Below are 17,984 nucleotides of genomic sequence, written 5' to 3' on the forward strand. Positions count from 1 at the left end.
GTCTGACTTTGTTCCTCACAATGCCCGGCACACAGAGCATGCTCAGTAAAATCTGTTGAAGCAAGCTGAGGGGGGAAGGGGAAGGGAGGAAAGGGGTTACGTCCAAGCCGATTCACAGGGCACACTAGCTCTGTCACCAGCTGCTCCTTGTCTAGAGACTTGACTTGAAGACCCCTAAGGAGCTTGCCCTCCACATGACGCTGTGTCACACCCTGATTCCTTCACCCACCTAACCCCCTCCACCAGACCAGCCTTTCTCTTTCTAAGTCAAGTCGGTGACATCTTAGCTGCCATTTAAAAACCTTTCCTAGACGTTGACATTCCTGTCAGTGTCAGTCCTTCCTCCCTTTACGCCATGTGTACCTCGGACACGCAGGTGCTGAGCTGCCTGTCTGTTGCTTTACTTTGTAGTTTACTGCTCAAGGTTTCCATTTATGGTCGACTCCTGAGGTCCACAAAGACTGTGAGTGGCTTCCCCATCTCTGCATTTCTTTAGCAGGGCATACACTGGAGTCATTCAACACTCACCCACGTCCTGTTCACAATGAGCACAGTTCCAGGCATTGAGAACGCAACAGTTCACACAGCAGATTGAAGAGAAACAGAAACAAAAGCAAAAACACCTGCCCTCATGGAGTTTTTGTTCTAACTGTGGGAGAATGACAACAGACAAAATTAATAAATAAAATATATAGAAGAGTTACGGAAATAAAGAGTCAAGGAAAGGGGAGAGAGAGAGAGAGAGAGAAGAGAATGTGTGTCTGTGCACACATACACCAAGGACAGTCTCTGAGGGAAATGTCTTCCTAGCACAGGGAACTGCAAGTGCAAAGGCCCTGAGGTGGGCATGTATCTGGCTGTCTGGAACACTCATGGAACCACAAGGAAGTCAGTGTGGCAGGAGCAGAATGAGCAACTGGGAGAGTCTAAGAGATGAAGTCAAAAGTAAGGAGTGGGGGGTAGGAGTGTGGATGGTCAGACTAGAGAGGGTCTTAAAAGCCACTATAGGGACTTTGATTTTTATGCCGAGTCAAAAGAGAAGTCACTGGATGGATCTGAACAAAGCAGGGATGAGATCTACTCACAGTTCAACAGAACTGCCCAGGCTGCTGAATTGAGAAGAGACATCAAGGAAGCAAGGACAGAAACAAAGATACAAGTTAGGAGGCTATTTCCGATGGTAATCCAGGGAAGAAGTACCGGTGTCTTCGGCCAAAAGGATAGCAGAGACATGTGTGTGATAAGTCGTTCTTGATATATTTTGAAGATACAGTCAATGGCATTTGGATGTGCGATATAAGAGAAACAGAATAGTCAAGAATGATTCAGTGATTTGGGGTGGATGGGTCTTAGGTCTGAAAGACGAAGGAGGTGTACGTGAGGCATGGCAGAGGAGCAGGTTTGGGGCGAAGCTGGGAGGTTCAGTCTGAGAAGTCCATCTGACATCTCAGTGGTGATACTGAATAGGCAGTTGGATATATGGATCTGGAATTCAGGGACAGACCGGCGAAGGAATGCTATTTACAAGTCAAACATCAAATGAAATCACTCACGGAATGAACGTAACTAGAAGAGAGAAGACCAAAGGACTTAGCCCTGGGCGCTCCAAGATGTCTAGTCGATGAGGAAGAACCAGCCAAGGAGAAAAAGGAGACAAAGTGAGACAAAAGAAAAACCAGGGAAGCGTGCTTGCCGAGAGCCAGCACATAAAGCATTTAAAAGAGAATGAAGCAATCCAACATGTCAATTAAGAGAAGGACTGAGCCTTCACCCCCTGGATTTAGCAATGTCAAGGTCACTGATGATCGGACATGACTAGTTTTGGTTGCGTGACGGACGCACACCCGGAGGACGTTTCAGTATGAGAGAACAAGGACGTACTACGGGTTGAAGGAGCTTTGCTGTAAACAAAAGGAGAAAAATGGGACAGCTGGAGGCGAATATGGTTCAAACTTCCATCAAAGGGAGAAATAACGACAATTTTAGATGCGGATGGAGTTTCCATTAGAACGCGAAGTCGTGATGAGGAGAGAGAAAGAAGGACCTAGAGCCGTGCTGGGATGGGGAATGGGACCCGGTGCCCAAGTGGGTGGGCTGGCCACTGCCAGGAGCACAGTGAAAGGAAAGAAGCAGAGCACTCAGGCAAACACGCAAGTCGGGCTCGGTGTGGTGGTGGGGACTCTCAGAAGTTCTCCTCCGACTGCCTCTATTGTCTCAGTCAAAGAGGAAGCAAGTTCACTGGGGAGGGAGATGAAAAGGGGCTTGGGGGCTTGGCGAGGGAGGGAGACGGTGCAGATGTCTTGAAGAGGAGAAATGTGAATAGAAGAGGGGTCTTGAGTATTATTTCTGGGCAGCCTTAAGAGCCAGCTGATCATGAATTTAGGGAGATACAGGTCAACAGGGATGTGGCCAAGTTCAGCTTTCAGACACAGGTGCAGGAACAGAGAGCTAGCTTATCCGGGGTTGAGGTTGTGCTGAGCAAGTATGACAGATATTTACTGAATCCAGCCGAACTGGATGAAACTCACTGCCCGTCGCCATATAGACTTCAGAGGGCAGTTTTCTCTTGTGCTCATGCATGCCTTGTCCTACCCGGGGTTTTGTCATCCTCAAGGAGAAATCCACAAAATCCAGGATTCTGAAATACTCACCGCCCTTCAAATCTGTGTTTTAAAAAATCAAACAACGCTTTTTGCATCATATCTGTGACCTGCAATTGAGCAAGCAATAAATTAAGATACAACAAAAATGTTCCTAATTACGACAAAGCAGTTTTATTCCCAAGACCGTTTAAAGACCTAGGCTTCCCACTTGGAAACGCGCAGCATGTGTGAGATTGCCACATTTTCCCGTTGCCGACATCTGATACAATGACAATTAAAAAAGGCAAAGCTCCCCAAATTTGTCCTGATGTTTTAGTGACAACACATGACATCGCAGGTGGTTTCAGGAGCTCTCCATCTGATACTGTTTCCCCACACAAGAAACTGAAGCTAGCAAAAGCACCCAAGCAACGGCCATAAAAACAGAACAGAACAGGAAGCAATCTATACCACAGCTTGGAAAACAATGTGCTTCTCTGTTGCAAGCTCTTTAAGCTCTAAATTCAAGGAGGTGGACTCACAAAGCAGTTCAGCTTGTGAAGGTCAAGTGCAGTGTGCCCCCCAGGGCAGCCACCTACCTCATACCCCTTCAGAGAGGGGCCCACCAAGACCACTGGTCGCATAGAAGGTACCACGTCATAAGGAGGAGTGTGCTCTGTCTGCAGAGAGAGGGGAGAGGACTTCAGATGCTTAAAAGGCAGGGGTACCTGAAATATTCTAAGTATTCTAAGTATAAATCATTCTTCCTGAACTGTGTAATAGGAGGCACCGGCTTTTCCAGACCTTTCATTTTTTTTTTTTTTTTTTTTTTTTTTACTTGTCTCTTTCCTCAAGAAAACCAATCAAAGCTTGGTGGGCTTATTTTCCTCAAGTTCTCAAGTTACTGAATTGTCTACAGTTTTCTTGCTCTCTTCAACAAAGACTACTGACATATTAGTTCTCTAAAGCTGCTTTTTGAACAAAAACTAGTTGGAAGGACAGAAAACATGCCTCATGCAGAGTAGGTGCTTTAGGCTTGACAGGAAGTTATTAATACTGCTTTTCAAAGGAATTTGAGAGTTTTCTGCAGCCTTGACCTATCAGGCCTAACGTGAGTAATTACGGAGAAAAGAAAGGTCTCATTAGCTTTGCATCTTAGATGTTTGTCTTACCTGGATAAAACCTAATTTCAAAACGTTGTTAACGTTCACTACCAAATACTTGAAAATCTCTGCTTTACTGTGAGAGTTGAAGTTTAAAAAGCATGCTTGTTCCAGCAAGCAGTAGTTAGGATCACAGTCACAGGTTAGTGACGAATGGTTTTGGGTTTCTGATTTCTAGACCTTGGAACTTGAAAACTTACCATGTAAGGTTTGTGTGTCTTGGAAGGAAGGTGGTTAACATGTGATAACATAGTTAAGCACACTGCAGGGGCCTCAAAAGCTTTGTTATCAACTTGCACATCTAATATGCTTCTCAAGAGTGCTTTAGGTAATGTCTGTTATATAATATCTAATTCATGCCTTCACAATTTCTTTCTTTTTTGGAAGAGCAGGGGGAGGAGCTAAATTCTGGAGCAATTTCTAAAACTTTGCAAAATTTTCAGCTTAGCTGCTTCACATAAAATGATCAAAATAAAGTTTTTCCAGAAAAAAATCAGGTAACAGTTAATCTGTTTGATTACATAAAAACCGACTCTTTCCAGTTGGCAGAAAATGCTACATGGACTCAAAATGACTTTTTTTTTTAATGCAGAAGAGAGAGATAAGGCCTTAAACACGGGGGTAAACAAATCACTGTCATCTGAATCTTTTCTGCATTAAGGAGTGTCTAAAAAAATATAATTTTCAGAATCACAGAGACAGAAAAGAATTTAACTGTTTTAAGAATTTGAAAAGCTACTGTGTGACTGTAATTTCTGCATCAGCCTGTTACCCAAGAACACTTTACTGTTGCTTAAAATTGCCCATTGTATAGGGGCGCCTGGGAGGCTCCATCGGTTGAGCGTCTGACTCTTGGTTTCAGCTCAGGTCATGGTCTCAAGGGTCGTGAGTTCGAGCCCTGCATGGGGCTCTGTGCTCAGTGTAGAGCTGGCTTGAGATTCTTTCTCCCTCTGTCCCATTCCCCTCATGCTCTTTCCCTCTCTCTCTCTCTCAAAGAAATCAATCTTTTAAAAAAAATTGCCCATTACAAACTTTCTGACTTCTATCGAATTTAACTGGGGGGGTGGAGTGGGGGGGGGAGGGATGGAGTTAAAAAGCATTTCAGTTTCAACAGCTTCCATCTGAGATTTCATCCAGGGAGGCAGACAGATATATTTACAGGGGGCGAAAATAGTACTGTGATGGTGCTGTCAAATTTTAGTCCTTCAAATTTTACCTAGTGTTCTAAATTAATTTTAATAAACACAAGAAAGGTAGAATACATTTTCAAACCGGGAAAAAAAAAAAAGACAAACATAATACAGTAAGAGCACAGAGGCCACAAGCACCACTCTAAAAGCAACCTAAAACATGGAAAACACTCTCGTCCGTGAATCTCAGGTTGTCTCTGGTTTTGAGCTCTACATTGAAGCTCACCACATAATCAGTAACAGAAGAATGAATACCAGTGCCGAAGGCATCATAAGCATATTTGTCAAGACAATGATACCACCTGGGATCATACAATGTTTCGAAGCCAAGAATACCTTTTCCATTGTTGGAATTAGGAATATAAATTGCACGGCTACCAAGAATTTTTATTTCGAGTTCTGTTAAGTATTTCGTGGCCCCGTATTTTAGAGGTCTTCGGTTCCTTCGCTCTCTGGCTGCCAACTAAGAGAAGCGTTACCCATGCTGGTCATCAATCAGCTTCTTATTCAATAGGGTAGCTACAGAAATTACCTTATTTGATGGAATATTGGTACTTTATGCCCTATGGATACCGACACCATCATTTTTATCTACTCTTTCCCACTAGCCTTATTTTGGTTCCAATTCTTTAGCTGAATAATTGTGATAAACATTTTTAAAGGCTGGGAATTTAAGAGTAAGCAAATTTCCAAAAACGCATCTCGACTGACATGGTTTTAGTTCATGTCACCGCTCTGGAAAATCCAGAGCATCTGGGTGATGCTGATTTTCTAGGCATCGGCGCTAGGAATTCAGTCACTTGGCTGCAAGGTTTAGCTGCGCCGAGAAGACACGACCAGAAAGAGGGGGCCCACAGGTGCAGGTGTGCATCAGGCTAGGGCTGTCTGTGTTAACACAAAAACAATCCAGGTTTTAATTTTTGGAGCGCCGAGGTCTTGCATTATAAAAGTAACCCTCATTTATTTCGAAAAACAAAAACAAAAACAAACTTCCCAGTTCAGAAATCTCTGACACCTCGTGATTTTAGAGTTCCTCCATGTGGCAAAATGCTTGTGTGCAGGGGGAAAGAGCCGAGGACACGGAGCTTGGGGCAGAAGAGGCTTTCCTCCACACCCGCGTCACCATGTCCCCACGGTTGTGCCCATCACGGCGACAGGAGGAAGTAGGATTCCAAAAGACAGCACAGTTGGCTCTGCAAAGTGGTGTGCAAAAAGAAAGGAAGGAATGGAAATTTGTGTGTGTGTGTGTGTGTGTGTGCGCGCGCGCGCGCGCGGGGGCGGCGGGGCGGGGGGGGGAGCACAAATGTCCTTAAAAAATATTGCTTTCAAGCTATAAAATGCGTGAAAGGAAATAGACTTGGTGTGGAGTCAAGAGAGCTCAGGAATACCCTTGGTTTCCAGTCGGGGGACGAGGAGCCTCACCGTGTAGCATCTTGGCTGGCCAGTGGCAAAGGCTCTACGCACAGCCACCGCCCCGTCATCTGACAGGTGAGATCCTGCAACCTGACTGTGATGGGGGAGGCAAGAACATCGGGAGAGTATTTATAGATGACAATAGGAAAAACTCACAGTAAACCGCCAAAACAAGCCTGCAGTTTTCCACTGGTCTTGTTCATCTGCAGATTTTGCACCTAGTGGATTAGAAGTTTAAATACTGACTAAATTAAAAATTGAATTTTTTTTTTTTAGTACAAGCTATGTATCTGGATATCATAAATCAGAATCTAATAATGGTTTTAATATGCTTGATAGAAGTTAAATTTCTGGAAAAAAGAGAGAGACAAAGACAGACAGGATAAGCATGCACAATAGAGGTGCATTATATGGAGTTGTCAGTGTCTGACGTCTTGGGGATGTTTAAACCAAGTCCCTCGGTGGTAGATATTATTCCATCAAAAAGGATAAGTACTGTAATAGTGCTTTAACAGGTCACTCACTGAATTTAGTCGGTTTGAAATGCATGGACTCAATTAGCTGTTTGATAGGTTCTTTTCTTAGGACAGAAATGACTGCGTTTATTACTAAAACTTCGGGCTTTGATGCTAATGATGCCAGTGGCAGGATAAACACAGCTCATGTCAATGTAAACTTACCGATTTCTGCTTCTGCTTAGCTACAGCAGCATGGAAAAGAAACAAAGAATAACACAGCATGCACGTTATTGGCTTATCAAAGGACACAGACAGTCAACAGGACTAGAAATGTGACGCAGTGCAGTTGAGCAGGTGGACAGATGGGAGCTTGGAAGTTAATGTTACCTTCTTAAAGAAGGGCATTCTTTTCTCTTTGGAGTGGGGTGACGTTACACTGTTTGCACTGGGTTTAGGGGAGCGGTGGTTGGCTGGAATATCATTTTCTTCTGCATCTAAGCCAGTAGCATCTATGTCTACAGCTATATACAGACAAACAATTCAAAAATCATCAGGTAGACAGGAGAGGAAAAACAGGTTATAAAAAAAAAAATAAAATGAAAGCAAATAAAACGAACCATAGTAAAAGATCTATCATGAGTGCTCAGCATAGTCAACAAAGTAAAACGTAAAGGTAAGGCATGTTAAGAATGCAATGCAATCAAACCTAACGAAACTGAGAGATCCCCTCATGGTAGCTGTTTGCTTGAACACGTGAGTTTTGTGCTAGATCTCTTGAATAATATTTTTAGAGCAACATTTTTAATTTGTAGTTTCAAATAGACTACTGATAGTTTTCCACATCAACTGCATAGAAGATATGGTCCAGAACATCTGGCATCACGTCTTACAGTATCTTCAGTCAGCTTTCCGATTAATAAGCAACTACATTGGGTAACCTTTAACACGATGTGCCTCAGATTTCTTATTTTACTTGGTTTTGTGTGGGGGAAAAAAAAGTAAGGGCAATGTGGAAAGCGTCACTAAAAACGCAAGAGGCATCTGAGGGAAGAGCGAGAATAGAAAAATCCCCAATTCAGGCAACACAAAGGAGTCCTACACAAGGCAGATGATCCCGGGAGGCTTCCGGGATGGGCAGGATTAAAATGATTTCAAGATGGTATAGACCCCCTCAGGCAGGCAGACTGAAAACTAGTTAGAAAACATTTCATTTGGAGATCAGTCTCCAAATGAAATGAGTCTAATAAAATGACATAATAAGGGGACTTCCACTGATTGATATGAAGCCCTCATATAAATGCATTAAACGTGAGAAATGGAGTGGAAGGGCATGAAGACCCCAGAGAGCATAGCAGGGGTCTCTTTGTGGAACGAGAGGTTTAGGTCTGTGGTTCTACATGCTTTCACTTCAAAAATCTTTTGCCTTGAAAACCAGAGTGCTCAACGATTGTTAAATGAAAAACAAAAAAAACCCCCATAATCTCATTTCAAGGTTTATAAAACGCTTCCACCTGCAATTACTACAGGGTTTTATCCACCGCAGAACCAGAGCTGGAAAGTAGTTTGAAGATCACTTTCAACCCTCTTATTTTTAAGATTGAAATGATAATTCAAGAGTTTAAGGGACTTGTTCTTGGCAAAAAAAAAAAAAACAAACCTCGGCGGAGCAGGGACTCAGAAGTGAGCCCCCACCTGTGCCCGCACTCCTGCACCTCGCTGCTCCTGCAGGTGAGCGCTCTCCATGCAGGCACCCTTCCTTCCCCCCAGCCCGGGGGGCCGGGGTGGGGGGGGTGGGGGGGAGTCCGTCCTCACTGCCAGGATTCAGGAAGGGGCCGTAGAGTGGAGCTCAGGAGAAAATTAGGCTATGGTTTAGTTGAGGTCACAGAAATCTAACAAAAACCACAGTCCATTCAGATAAGGAGCAAATTACCATCGGAAATAACCATTCGGAGTCGCAGGGCAGCCTCCATCCCTGCGCCCCACGAGGAGCACACCGGGGTCACACTCGGGCAGCCTCTGCTACCCTCTTCGGTATGGTGGCAGATCACCCGACAGCTGTCACATTATTTTTCAATTTGGAGGTTATTACGGATATGAAGTGACTCAGCCTTTTGAAGACTAAGAGCTCTCGCTTAATTGTTCCTTTGAGTCATCTGAGGAGGTCGAAGGTGTGTGATGGAGCGATTCCCTGGCACTGTTTGCACAACGTTGCACGTATCAGCGACTGCTCGCCCAGAGAGCACGTAGGAGTCTCTCCGGTGAAAGTACTAACAGCCTGAGTTAATTGCAGCTATTTAATTAGACTTACCTAGTAAATAAGTCTCTTTGCACCACCCACACACGTTGATGCACTGAAAGGGTCAGCATGCAGCGTGGGACAGAAACGCTATAAACTGATGCTGACTTTTATCCAACCCTATAAGGCTCTTCCTATTGACTCCTAACTGAGGAAGCATGTTGTGAGTGTCTTCCCAGCAACGACGGGGAGGAGCTGGGTCAGTTTTTCACTATCTCTTGGACAGACCCTAACCAACATCAGCTAAGTTTCCCTTCCGGTGGTAAATTCCCATCTATTTTTCCCTTTCTCATCTTTTCTGGGGCTTTGTAGAGGCCACCTTCAAGGGATAATACTTCCTGAGAGCGTTTCTGAAACAGGATACCTACAAGCATGTCCCGAGTTGACAGGACGTTGGCCAAGTTCATACATTAGATTTTACAATTTGGCTCTTCAGTCTGGTCTGCTGTGATCAGTGGGTGGATTTTTAAAAAAATTTTTATAGGAAAAGTGGAAATGCATAAAAAGTTTAGCTATAATATTGCCCAGATGTTTGGCGACCCACACATAGCCTCAGAGCCTGAGTCAGGTTTGAAATTTACCTATATTTGGACACAAGGGCTCAAAATCCCAAATTGAGAACTTTCCAATTTGTTAGTTCTGACTTTTGGTTAACTTAAATTTAAAAGCATCTGGGTTCATTCCAAAACACAGAGAATTCTAAGACATTTGGCTGCTTTCAAAACACATTAAAGAAATTTACTAAGACAGTTAAGAAGCACGTTCGACTCTTCAGAGCTCCATACACTTTATTATTAGACTCAGATGGTTGCCCTTTTTTGTTTCATACTCGTATCTGCAGACCTTGGCAAACATTAGTATTTACTTGGGAAAACTGCTTCCATAAATATGAAAATAGTTTCTTTTATTGGTCCTCAACAGAATTTTTTTTTTTTTTTTTTTTTTGGTGGAGCGCCTTGGCAGCATTTTTTGCAATCTAATTTGTAACTTCATCTTAGACACTTGGGTCCAGTTGAGGGGCATGCTGGGGTGACCCGGGCAGGCGCACACAAGTAGGTCTGGGGTATGTGTTGTGTAACTGGCTACCACCCCATTACCTAGATGAGAAGTGGAAATTTTTCCTTTTCCAACTCCTTGAGAAACTCCAAGTATATTTACTTTAGGTAAATGCTTGTATTCTTCGGTCTAGCAATGGGTGAGGTGTATTGCAGATAGGGCCTCTGGGAGATACAGGTGAAAGTTAGGACTGTAGGCCAATCCACACTGGATTGGTTAGGCAGTTTATGCTGGAGGTGGGGTGGGGGGTGGGAATCTTCTCTGTAGAAATTCTCTAAAGTTTTCCTTTAGAGAAGCTGTGGCATTGATATGAAAATTATAGCAGGTTCCTGATGTGTCCGACTATAAATTCATAGTTAGCACATGTCTCCAGTCCATTAAGTCGCGAGTGTTTTCTGTTCTTGGTATGCAGAGAAGTTATTCCAACGTCCTGTATCTGTATAAAACTTGGATCAAGTTTTAAATCATCTTTATTGTAGTAAACTTTAGTTTTAATGATAAATATCTGTCTACAAAAGCAGAATGTTATTTTACAAACACACTTTTCCTGGTCTATAGGGGTCGTGCTGACCTCTGCGGATGGGGCTGCAGTTCTGTCACTAGATGATGTAACATTTCCCCATTTCAGGAGCCTGGTGATAGTCCTCTGGAGTCTCTGAGACAGCTTTTAAGATATTATACAAAAGGTACATACAGCTTTCTATCCCAATCTCTGTAATTTTACATGTTTGAGAAGGAGTGGAGATAAGCCTCCTTTGTCCTGTGCATTCAGTAAACAGCTCCCCTCCACTGGTGGAGGGAAGACAGAAGCCTCACATAATCCCTAAAAGGGTTTCGATTTTCATTTCAAACATACTATGTTACTTGATTTTAGACTACTCAGAACTACTGCAAGTTGTACGTACAAGGTATTTGAAATCAACTTGCATCCTAAAACGATTTATTTAAGTGCTCAGATTTTGCACTTAAAAAGTTCTGTCATGGGCGCCTGGGTGGCTCAGTTGGTTAAGCGACTGCCTTCGGCTCAGGTCATGATCCTGGAGTCCCAGGATTGAGTCCCGCATCGGGCTCCCTGCTCGGCGGGGAGTCTGCTTCTCCCTCTGACGTTCTTCCCTCTCGTGCTCTCTATCTCTCAAATAAATAAATAAAATCTTTAAAAAAAAAAAAAAGTTGTCATTTTTATTAAGAAGACTTTGGTCTCTAAAAGCCACCAACATTCAGGAACGAGGCGTGATCCGGAGTAATAGGGAAATCCTGTTCTTAAGACAGGCTAGTTAGAGTGCAATCACTTCCCTAACTTGTCCATAGATGTGCACTCTTCCCACTTCCAGCTTCCTCAGAAATCACCCTATCATGATTTCGCTCAAATACTCTGCTGGTGAGTCCTTGCAATCTTACTCTGACTCATCTGCATCTCTTAGCACACTAAGATTCTGATGATTATGGGCTTTCTGCAATTCTACCAATTAGTCTCCAATTTATATACAACTCCAGAATGGTAGAGTTGCCAGATTTAACAAAGAAAATTACAGTCAAATTTCAGTTTCAGATAAATTTTTTTTACTGTATTTCTCATACAATACTTACACGAAAAAAATTATTCATTCATCTGAAATTCAAATTTAATGTGGTATCCTTCTCCACTGCCTTGGAAAGAAAACAGTTACTCTTCCTACAAGTGTTTCTGTCTCTTTTCAAGACTTCTACTCATCTCCTCCGTCTTCCACAGAGCCTTTGGGATAAAACTCATCACCATCACTTTATTCTCCTTTCCTTGCCTTTCGAAAGCTTTTATTCTTCTTCTGCCTTTATTGAATATTGAGGCCAACAACACACATTGCACTGTGGCTGATGGTGGGCATCACCCATTTGCTGCCCATGACGATGTGCTGAGCACCACGGTGTGGGGGTGTGTGTGTGTGTAGGGATAAAAAGTTAAATACATTCAGCATTTTGGTCATCTAAACAACTTACAGTGAACACACGGACATATTTCCTTTTTTCAAAGCCCTGAAAAAAATTTCCCCATATTATTTCTTACTCCACATAGGCACTCTTATTTCTGATGGCTTTTAACCTTTCTAGGGTTCACAGAGGGATCCTGTGTATGTAGAGGCACACAACTAGGGGAGATTGAGGAGAGCATGAAATGCAGACTGTACCATTCTGCACTTGTTGCCTACTTACCTGATGATGGCGGTGTAGATTTTCTGGAACTAGGTACTATGTCACCCAAACTGGATGATGAGTTTCCTCCTGATTTACTGGAGTAAAGCAAAAATTTATATTATACCTGACACTTATTTCAGATATTAAAACATTGGTATTGCTCAATAACATGATTAGTCATTGGGTTTCTACTGAACTTTAAATTTGTCTTTCCTACAAGGAGGAAAATAGTAATTTCCCAGGGGAGATTCCTGGAGTACTTGAAACAGCCATGTAATAGTCTCGGTTTCAAATTCCAGGTTTAATTTTAAAAGGCCCTGGGAGAATGGAAAAGAACTTGGGTAATTTCTGCAGCCCTCAAATTCTCTGCCAGCCTCACGGAGAGACAGCAACAGAGCCTTCCTTTGCTTCTTAGGTTAGAGACCCTCTGAAGCAGTGCAGAGAACCTTAGGGTTAACACCAAGACTTGGGGTTTTTTTTCTCATTTGGTTTGCTTCTTTGTCTCGGCTTGGTCACTTCTAGTGTCTTAAGACCGAAAGTATTCAAGCTTTCCTGAGCAACCTACAGAAGAAAAACACTGCCATACTGAACTTGCTAACCTTTGCAAGACACACAAAGGAACGGGGCCAACACGGTGCGACATGATTTAACCCTTCACTAGCAGTTAGTATTCGGAATGTGTCTCACACATGACTAACATGGAGGCTTCAACCTGGTTCATTGAGGCACAATTTGAAGAGCATGTACTGCGGAACCACCACATTCTAAAATTCGATATGTGACATGCCAGTGTCTTGGAAACTCTAGATGTAACATCAGAACAAGAGCACTGATGTTTTTTATCAGCCTCCCAGCACGCTAAATATCCTATTACTAAAAGGCCCCCTTCACAGATGAAGACAACAGGAAGGAGTAGCGAGGGACAGGCAATTTTGGCAAGACAGTCTTACTGCCCAACATTTATTAGCAGAGCCAACCCTGGGTCTAGTTCGAAGAATTTGCTACAGGGACACCTGGGTGGCTCGGTCGTTAAACATCTGCCTTCGGCTCAGGTCATGATCCCGGGGTCCTGGGATCGAGCCCCGCATCGGGCTCCCTGCTCCACGGGAAGCCTGCTTCTCCCTCTCCCGCTCCCCCTGCTTGTGTTCCCTCTCTCGCTGTGTCTCTCTGTGTCTGTCAAATAAATACATAAAATCTTTAAAAAAAAAAAAAAAAGAATTTGCTATAATGTCTATGCACCGAAGGGCAATGTTTAAGTTACATAAATATTAATATGAAAATATAAATTCCACTAAAACACCAGTAAGCAGGTTGAATTGTATTGCTTCTGTTCTGGCATTTTAATGCGTAAAACAGACCAACATCACAAACGTAAAGCAGCTATAGCAGAAGCCTCCGTATCTTTCTGAGGTTCTTAAGAGATATGCCAGTACATTTAACAAGGATACCAGACAGGATGTAAAATTAATAAAAAGTGGTATTTACAGAAGCAATTTCTGGTCATTTTACAAGAATATACCCATTACTCCAGAACCAAAACATTTTCTTCCAGAAGTGAAGTTTTGTTTTTTTTTTTTTTTTATGTGTTTGGTTTTTGTTTTTACTTTTTCTAAAGTCCCAAGTCTAATTTCAGTTCAAGCATGGGTCTGTTTTACATTCTCGTTGAATTTTAATAAAAGTCAAAGTATTATTTGGATTGTGTAAAATTTCGACAAACAGCACAAATAGTCAAAATGTTCAAAATGCAAATTTGCCCTTAACTTTTCATTCTAGACAAATGCAACATTCCTGACCTCTGCCCCAATTTGCTACCTTTGATTTCTGTCGATTTTTATAATTTAAAAATCAGAGTTTTTACATACTACTGAATTCTGGTTACGTCCTCAAAATAGAACTGTATTTTGAATGTCAGAAGACAAATGTAAAAATCTCTAAAAGCAAGTAAAAATCCCTTCACAGACTGAGGCAAAAGCTTAGGTAAAGACAAAGGACAAAATAAAATCAAGAAAATCAAGAGAAAAGACACCCAGTTATAGGAAAGGTAACCTAGCTCCCTAGAATACGTTATGAGATGTCACTCCCAAATGTAATTTGTAGTCTCAATGCAATAGCAAACCAATCTATCTAATATAGTAAATAATAACAGATGGCAATATTAATAACGATCTGTTCCATCCCTGCTGTGCCAGGCCCTCGCTACGTGATGTGCGGTGGAGCAGGGTAATCTGTCTGAGGTCAGGCTACAGCAGATCGATCCAGTTCTCATCCTGATTCTACTGCTTACTAGTTGTGCAAACTTGCTCAAGTTCCCTACCTTCCCTTTGCCTGCTGCCCCATCTGGAAAGTGGAGGCTTAGTACTTATTGTTTCCGCAAGCGCTTATAAAGCTGAGCTGATGACTCACATCAGACCAGGGATGACCATGTGGGAGGCAGAGGAAGCCGTGCTTCCTTAACAATTTTGGCCAAAACGTCTCCCCCTTCCTACGCTTTGGGAAGTAGTTTTCCTTTCTCGGTTTGTACACGAATAAACAGAGAAAGATAAGACAAGTATGTCTCTGCAAAAACCCATCCCAAATTTTCCATAATGCATTCTACAAAACACTATTCCAAAGAGATGAACCAAGAAAAATTTAAGATAATTTTAGTATATGCATGAAAAATATCCCCATCCCACTACCCAGATTCACAGTACACACTGATGTATTAAAGGCCCAGAAAAGGGACGCCTGGGTGGTTCAGTCAGTTACGTGTCCGCCTCTGGCTCAGGTCATGATCCCAGGGTCCTGGGATCGAGCCCCACATCGGGCTCCCTGCTCAGTGGGGAGCCTGCTTCTCCCTCTCCCTCTGCTCCTCCCCCTGCTTGTGCTCTCTCTCTGTGTCAAATAAATAAATAAAATCTTTTAAAAAAATAATTTCCTAGTACCTACCTAGTACTGTCCTAAACTCACTTGACCAGGAAAACTCTTAAAAATGCTGAATTATCCTTAACAAATAAAGCCAAAACAAGCATCCCCCATCTGAGGTAACATCAAACCTCCACAACCTATATACCACCAAATTGAAAACAGCAATATCTATACCCTATGAAAATAAAAATTTTCCACATTGAGATTTTATTAGCTAGCATTAAGACACCAGGATCAATACAGAGAACAGAAGAATACACAATACACACAAGAATACACAATAAAGCCAGGAGAACACGGGAAATTGTATGAACAGAATGAGATCTTCAACATCCTACAAGTCAGATGCACATGCTTTGTAGATCTGCATGCATCTACTTCTATATGACTACATGCATCTCACAATCTGAGAGCCGCCAATAACATAGGGATTAATGAAAGCCAGAGATGGAGTAGAGGTCTCCAAAAAGGGAGGAACTGCATCTGAACTAAAAGAATCTGACAGTTACAAAATCCTAAAGAAGATGGATGTTCCAAACCAAAAAGGATCTTATATTTTACTGGTTTGCAGATGCCTGACCAAAAAAAAAAAAAGAAAAAAAAAAAATTCTTGCTAGTGCTAAAGTATTACCATTGAATACAAAGGATTTTACAGCATTAGAGAAACAAAATCTAAGCTAGAGAAAACAGAAGCCTAGCTGTTCACATTAGCGAAAAGATTTGCCCAAATCACATCCCTTCCCACAGGCCATGTCCTCAGACGTATCTGCATTAGGTTCAATTTCAAAATCACTCCATGTCTGAGTGAATTCTTTTCAGTCTTCTAGTGATTCTTTTATTGAGGGGCACATAACTTCAAGAACCCTAGGAAGGAGTACTCAGCGCCAGCGTATTACATAACTCATTTAACTGCTATCTGCAAAGGCAGTTTTAACTGGTTTCATACTGGGTTTCCCTGTAAGTGCTTAGCAATGGGTAGACCTGAAAACTGAGTTTCCCAAGTGAGGATGAAATGAACAGATCACTAGACCTGCTCCTGGCCAGTGATGTCTAAGACCATCATGTCTAAAATGCCTCCCCGCCCTGCCGGGCAGCTAGCAACACCGGGATTAGTCACCAAGGCTGCTCAGGGCCAGAACGTTTTCAGTAAGAGATCAGGACGTTAGAACTTCCTCTGCCCTGAAGCCCAAACTTAATACTCGATGCCTTTATTATTAATGAGAACAATTAATTTGATTCTGTCCCAAATAAGATGAAAATCAGATGCTGGGATGCCATCACTAAACCGTATCGCAAGTCTGCTTTTCAACACATAATAAAGACTGTGGGACACAGAAAACAGGAAGACACGAGTGACCATATAAACATGGACTTTTACACAAACGCTGTTTTTCTCATACCTGGAGTAGAATTTCCCTTGCTTGGCTCTCTGTTCATGCTGCAGCCTCATATTTTCTAGTTTCACCGGGCTTGGAATGAAGCCGATTTCACAGCCTTCTTTCACCAATCGTCCTATCCACCAGTCATTGTTAAATTTCTAAAGACAAAATCACATTGGTTTGACATCAGTGCACAGAAGTTCATGCCTTCAGATTTTCTTCTACGTTAACTATTTTCGGTGGAGAGGCATGTTATGGCAATTACAGTAAACTATGCCCCACATCACAACTGGAGAAACCCTATCTAAGGGTTTCGTGGTTGGGCATGTACGAGTGAAGTACTGTCAACAAGCTCAGCAATCCACCGGCAGGCTGGGCCCTCCCGTCTCTTTACCGCTATGCTTTGAGACTAGCCTGAATTCCAACGCAGCTTCTGTAGGATCACCTTCCCTGGTTCAAAGATTAACAGCCCTTCCTATCAAGAGACCATTAGGAACCAGGGAGTGTTACAGAGGCCTCTTCTATAATCAGATTACTTAAAAAATGTTAAGAGTGGGAGAGAAAAACCGAAATCTATCTGAAATACCTTGTGTCAGAGCAAAATGTCCCTCTGTGCAAACAGGCTTCTGATTATGGTACGGTATTCACAGAGGGTTTCTCCACTCATGTGGATGCTGACAGTTTCTCTCTTGCAGATAGAATATTTATCCTAAATCTTTATGATTTGGTTTTACTTCTCTCAACTGAATAGTATCTTTCCAGTCTGTTGTTGAGCATTTCAAAGAAGACTATCCACTCTCTTTTTCTTTTCCTTCCATGGTAGAAAAGAGATCTCTCTTCGAATAGCAGCCATCAGGAGGGGACCCTGGACTAACCTAACTTCCTGTTGTAAAGCCAGATTCCAGGCATGTCATTAATTCTGACAACTTTTTCTATCTTTCCTTCCCAGCCAGTATCCATATCTCTTTCTAAAAGTTAATGAAGTGGTAGGCTCTGGCGCCCGGCTGGCTCAGTCGGTTAAGCAGCCGCCTTCGACTCAGGTCATGATCCCAGGGTCCTGGGATTGAGTCCCACTCTGGGCTCCATGTTCAGTGGGGAGTCTGCTTCTCCCTCTGTCTCTGCCCTTGCTCCCTGCCCCCTGCTCGTGCTCTCTCTCTAATAAATAAATAAAATCTTAAAAAAAATAATAAATTATCTGGGCTTCTTTTTCTTACATACATAAAAACACATACTTGAGTCGAGGCTAAAAACGTGTCTCTCTACCTCTTTACCAAACAGAGTTTTAGAGTATGGATTTATTTTTTTAATACATTTTTGTTACTGGAGTCTAGTCTAAGCTCTTTCAATTGGCGGTCATCACCTTCTTTACCT

At 42.5% G+C, this 17,984-nt stretch overlaps 1 protein-coding gene across 2 annotated transcripts in view; it reads right to left on the bottom strand.

Moving 5' to 3' along the window:
• The window catches only part of CACNB2 (calcium voltage-gated channel auxiliary subunit beta 2), a 123,805-nt gene that overhangs the window by 21,111 nt on the left and 84,710 nt on the right, over positions 1–17,984 (bottom strand). The window contains exons 4-8 of one of the 2 annotated variants that reach the window (XM_088025794.1): positions 16,635–16,771; positions 12,346–12,422; positions 7,029–7,048; positions 3,182–3,262; positions 2,652–2,710 (exon numbers count right to left, since the gene is read on the bottom strand). In XM_088025794.1, the coding sequence (XP_087881920.1) occupies positions 2,652–2,710; positions 3,182–3,262; positions 7,029–7,048; positions 12,346–12,422; positions 16,635–16,771 (374 nt within the window). Of the gene's footprint in view, positions 1–2,651; positions 2,711–3,181; positions 3,263–7,028; positions 7,049–7,193; positions 7,328–12,345; positions 12,423–16,634; positions 16,772–17,984 lie in introns of both variants that reach the window. The other variant, XM_028114180.2, reaches the window with a different exon arrangement.

The sequence above is a fragment of the Eumetopias jubatus genome, unplaced genomic scaffold (genome assembly GCF_037043125.1).
Source record: "Eumetopias jubatus isolate StellerSeaLion01/CBP00866 unplaced genomic scaffold, mEumJub1_p1.0 scaffold_8, whole genome shotgun sequence".
Taxonomy (NCBI): Eukaryota; Metazoa; Chordata; class Mammalia; order Carnivora; family Otariidae; genus Eumetopias; species Eumetopias jubatus.